The sequence below is a fragment of the Myotis brandtii genome, unplaced genomic scaffold, assembly GCF_000412655.1.
Source record: "Myotis brandtii unplaced genomic scaffold, ASM41265v1 scaffold889, whole genome shotgun sequence".
NCBI classification, from domain to species: Eukaryota; Metazoa; Chordata; class Mammalia; order Chiroptera; family Vespertilionidae; genus Myotis; species Myotis brandtii.
Window position 1 is genome coordinate 536,953 of NW_005371640.1, and position 5,453 is coordinate 542,405.

The following is a 5,453-nucleotide window of genomic DNA, read 5'->3' on the forward strand; positions in this document are numbered from 1 at the left end:
GAAAATGAAAAGGGAGCCCACTGTATGGAAGAACATATTTACCAATGATGCATCTGATAAGGGGTTAATTTCCAAAATATATAAAGAACCCATACACCTTAAGAGGAAGACAAACAGTCCAATTAAAAACTGAGCAAAGGACCTAAATAGACATTGCTCCAAAGATGACATAAAGATGGCAAAAAGATATGAAAAAATGCTCAGTCACTAATCATCAGAGAGATACAAATTAAAATGACAATGAGGTATCACCTCATACCTGCCAGTATGGCTATCATCAACAAATGACAAGTGCTGGCAAGGATGTGGAGAAAAGGGACCCCTAGTACACTGCTGGTGGGAATGCAGACTGGTGCAGCCACTATGGAAAACAGTATGGAGTTTCAGCAGGAACCCCCAAATTAAACATCTCTTAATGAGACTTCAGTACTCAGAGAAAAAGAGGATTTGATAAATGACAATGGTGACTTTTATCAAAGGATGGGCTATTCAATAAATGGTTTGGGATAATTGGTTATCCAAGTAAAAAAATATTAAAATTACATACCTAGTTCATGAGTCTGCACATAAAGCAATTCTGGATGGGTTAAATGTCAAAGATAACACTATCTATAATAATAAAAGCATAATATGCTAATTAGACTGGATAGCTGAACGACCTTCCAGATGTCCTTCTGGACGAATCCAGGACTGCAAGGGCCGAGGCAAGCCATCACACCAGCAAGAGCCGAGCCCCTTGCACAAATTTCGCGTGCATCGGGCCTCTAGTACAGCTATAAAAAAGAAGGATCTCTTACTCTTTGAGACAGCATGGAGGGACCTGGAGATGGTTATACTAAGTGAAATAAGCCAGTCAGAGAAAGACAAGTATCACATGATCTCACTTATATGTGGAATCTAACAAAATAGATCCAGAGTCATTGAAGCATGCAACAGACTGATGAATTCCAGAGGGAAGGGGGGTGGGAAGAGATTAACCAAAGAGCTTGACAGTAGTGCAGTGAAGGCCTGGGGAGGGAGTCAATGCGGGGGAAAAGGGGACATCTGTAATACTTTCAACAATAAAGATAAATTTTAAAAATGTGTGAGTTCTAAATGTAGTAAAGTCGTAAGACTAGATTAAGTCATCTTGTTAGAGAATAAAGAGGATAATGGTAGGTCCAGAATTGAACTTTCAAAACATCCTAAAATTGAAGAGGTTGAATAGAGAAGGCGTGTGTCAAGGATTGAGGAAAAGAGAATACAAACAATGGATCAGGAATAAATGTAGCACTGGACCTTTAAACAATAACACTGGAAGCTGGAAGACAATACTTCAACCTTTTAAAAATTCTTAGTGAAATTTACTTCCAATCTAAAATTCTTTACTCAGCCCTGGCCGGTGTGGCTCAGTTGGTTTGAGCTTCATCCTGTGCACCAAAAGGTGGCAAGTTTGATTCCCTGTCATGGCACATACCCAGGTTTCAGGTTCCATTCCCATTGGGGTGAGTGTGGGAGGGGCAACTGATGGATATCCCACATCAATATCTCTCTCTCTCTCTTGCTCTCTCGCTCTCTCCTTCCCTTCCTCCCCCCTCCCTTACTTTCTCAATGGAAAAAAAATATCCTCAGGTGAGGATTAACAACAACAAAAAGTTCAGAAAAACTAATTTAAAAAATAAAATAAAAATCTGTACTCAGACCAGCTCTCAACCAAATGCAAGAGATAAACATGTTCAGACACCCAAAATCTTTTTAAAAAATCCTATTGTGCACCTTTGCTCAGGAAACTCCTACAGGGTGTGCTCCAGCAAACTGGAAAAGTAAACTGAGGAAGAGGAACACATGAGGTTCAGGGAAACAGAGCCAGCTTTTCTTAAGTGAGAGGTGGAGGGAAGTCACAATATAACAGTGATGGAGGTCCCAGGGTGACATTTGTACAGCAGCCAGTTTAGATTGGAACAGAAGGATGTAGAGTCCCAGGACAGATGTGTTCGGGAAAAAGTTTATAAGGCTAATAAACTTAACCACTGGTATAGAGTAGGCTCCTAGTCCTGCCATTAATTAACTGTAGGATCTTTAGCAACATAATTGCCTTCTCTGAGACTCAGTTTGGTCTTCCATAAAATGAGAATTTATATTACTAATGTCACATGGTTGTTATGAAAATTAAATGATAAATTTAAGATTGTGAAAACATCTAATAGAGCCTAGTAAGAAGAGATGTCCAATAAGAGTTTGTTTCCTTTTCTTTCTATTTATTCTCTTATTTATACATAATATTTTCTTTAGGCATCATTTTTCTCATAACTAATAACTCTAATGCTATGAAGTAGATAGGGAAGCATTGTTTATCCTCAATTACAAATAAGGAGGTTAATTTATCTAATCAAGGTTATACAGCAGGGGTGGGGAACGTCCATATAAGGCCCGAGAAATCATGTGGTCTGGTCCTGCCAAGGCATTAGGGGTGAGTTAATGTAAAGGTTTGACCAAATACAGCCGGCTCATTTTTAAACTGATAATTTTGCATGGCCCTCGAATGATGGCATAAATATCCAAATGGCCCTTGGCAGAAAAAAGGTTCCCCACCCCTGTTATTCAGCTAAGTGAATAGCCTGGTGGGGCTCAGAATTCAGTGCTTATGCCCTTTTGACCCACCATTGTGGAGAGTCCTCGTTTTTATTTTCTCGAAAACTATTAAAATAGTTTAGACTAAAATGTATCCATTCAAATCACTTTATGGGAAACTGGTTCTATTGAATTTTAATTTGGCATTCTCTAGCATACTTAAGCCAAAACATTTAGTTTGTAATGATAACATAATTTCATATAGAAAATAGCCAGTGGCCCTTTTTTTTGGCTGTTTTGTGACACCTTCCTATTATCTCTTACCTGTTGGTAAGCATAAATATTGTCTCAAAGGATATATCCTGGCTAGGTGTTTAAATGCTAGGTTTGTCATTCTCCCAGATGGGCTGCTTTATAAACCCCACTTTATTTATTTATTTTTGTTGAATTCTTTATTCTTTAAAGTATTACATATGTCTCCTCCCCCGCCCCAGTCCCAGTTTATTTTTTAAAATTTATCTTTATTGTTGAAAGTATTACAGATGCCCCCTCCTTTTCCCCCTCCACCCTGTCCTCGCCCCCTCCCGGGCCTATAGCACTATTGTCTGTGTCCATGTGTTATGCATATATGTTCTTTGGTGAATCTCTTCCCGCTCCCCCCCTCCTTCCCTCTAAGATTCCTCAGTCTGTTCCATGCTTCCTTGACACTGTCTCTATTTTATAAATCCCACTTTAGATCTGACATGAATTGCCATCAATCTTCAGAGGTGGAGTTTACTGAGCGACTAAACTGGCAGTTGAATATGGATGACTACAACTACGCATCAGACTTCTGGAATCCTGTTTCTGTTTCTCCCATTCTCCGCATGGTAAAATGTGTGATGTATTATTACCTTGCATTTTCCTTTTCAATTAGTTTGATATAGATGAATAACATAGCATAGACATTTGTATGAAGGATGTGGGCAGAGAAAGACACGCTTTCTTTTCCATCAGTTTTAATGTGTCATGCTAACATTTGTTGCAGACATATTAAACTAACTGTCTCATCAGTTAAAAATGTGAAAATTCAAATTTAGGGCTTCTATAAGGTTCATGGTTCTCTCCCCATCACAGAATCTTCACTTCAACTACTTAGCTCTACACTTATTGAGCACTGACTAGGTATCAGGGAGTTTGCTGAGAGATAAAGATATAGGAGCTGTAGCAAGAAAGGCCTTGCATCAATAGAGGCATTGAATATTATAAGTGCTAAGGTGGAATACTTTAGAGGGCGGGTTGGTTAACTTCATAAAGGAGCTGGACATGAGGCAAAAGGAGATGAGGTGAATTGACAGTTGTTGATTGGCAAATGGGGCATTCTAAGTGGAGGGAGCAGTGTGAGCAAAGGCAGGAAACTCTATGGGCTATTCAGAGAACTGTAATTTGACATGGCTATAATATAATGCATGATGGGTGCAACAAGAGATAAGGCTAGAGTGTTTAACAGGCCAGATCTTGTGTAGGAGTTTGGGTTTTATCTTATAAGCAGTGGGGAGCCAAAGCTATTACATGATCACTTTTGTGTGTGTGTGTAAATATATCTTTATTGATTTCAGAGAGGAAGGGAGTGGGAGAGAGAGATAGAAACATCAATGATGAGAGAGAATCATTGATTGGCTGCCTCCTGCACGCCCCACACTGGGGCTTGAGCCCGTGATCTGGGCATGGGGAATTGAACCATGACCTCCTGGTTCAGAGGTTGATGTTCAACCATTGAGCCACTCCAGCCGGGCATCACTTTTATGTTTTTGAAAGATTAGTCTAGGAGGAGTGTGAAAGATGGGTAATAGGGAAATATGATACAGATTGGGTAACTCAGTTAGAAATCTTTTCAAGTCATTCAAACAAGAGATCTAGGATGGCCGGGTCTAGAATGCTATAGTGGTGGCAGTAGATGGAAAGAGATTTGAGAGATAGATATACAGATAGACTTGACAGGAATTGTTAATAGATTGAAAGTTGAAATAAGAGTCTCCAATAAAATTCAAAAATCTCTGGAAAACAAGTTTTTCTTTAAGTTTGCAACAAACTCTTTTGGCTGGAAAACTTTACCTGAATTATAATGAGGCTATAGTCATTATTTCACTAAGTGTAATTATTCATACATGAATTTTGGATTTGCATTTTGCTAAAGAAATATTAATGTGTTTGATTACAGGGTGCTAGTCTAGCTCCCTTGGGGTGTTACTAATATGTTCTATGTGTAATTTGTAATCACCTTTCTAAAATACAAAACATTCTGAATTCCAAAACACATTTGTCCCCAAGGACTTAAAGGATGTGGAGCAGTGGATTGTTGTGAGTATTCAATGAGGTAATACACATAAACTGCTTCGAATGGTGCCTAGGTCACAGTAAGTGCTCCATAAATATTAACTAGCAGTATGATGATGGTGATGGTGACAATGATGGTGATGGTAGTGATTTTGTGACACAGTACTCCCACCCACTAGTTTATGAAACACAGAGCATTAAATTAAATCTCCTTGGCACCCAGAGAGGAATGTGAAAGTAGGAAGGCAAGGAGAATAAGCACTCCCCCTAACAATAATGAAGATGCTCTGGGGCAGTGGTCGGCAAACTCATTAGTCAACAGAGCCAAATATCAACAGTACAACGATTGAAATTTCTTTTGAGAGCCAAATTTTTTAAACTTAAACTATGTAGGTAGGTACATTGTTATTAACTTAATTAGGGTACTCCTAAGGCTTAGGAAGAGCCACACTCAAGGGGCCAAAGAGCCGCATGTGGCTCGTGAGCTGCAGTTTGCCAACCATGGCTCTGGGGGATTGTGAAAATGCTGGGCATACTTCCTTGACTGAATTTTCTAGAACCTTGCTACACTTTCTTCTCAAGCTTCA

General features: G+C 39.2%; 1 protein-coding gene across 1 annotated transcript in view; it reads left to right on the forward strand.

Moving 5' to 3' along the window:
- LOC102241021 (phosphatidylinositol-binding clathrin assembly protein-like) overlaps positions 1-5,453 on the forward strand; it is a 38,580-nt gene that overhangs the window by 28,150 nt on the left and 4,977 nt on the right. Inside the window, exon 13 of the mRNA XM_014532371.1 lies at positions 3,287-3,419. Within this exon, the coding sequence (XP_014387857.1) occupies positions 3,287-3,419 (133 nt within the window). The remainder of the gene's footprint in view (positions 1-3,286; positions 3,420-5,453) is intronic.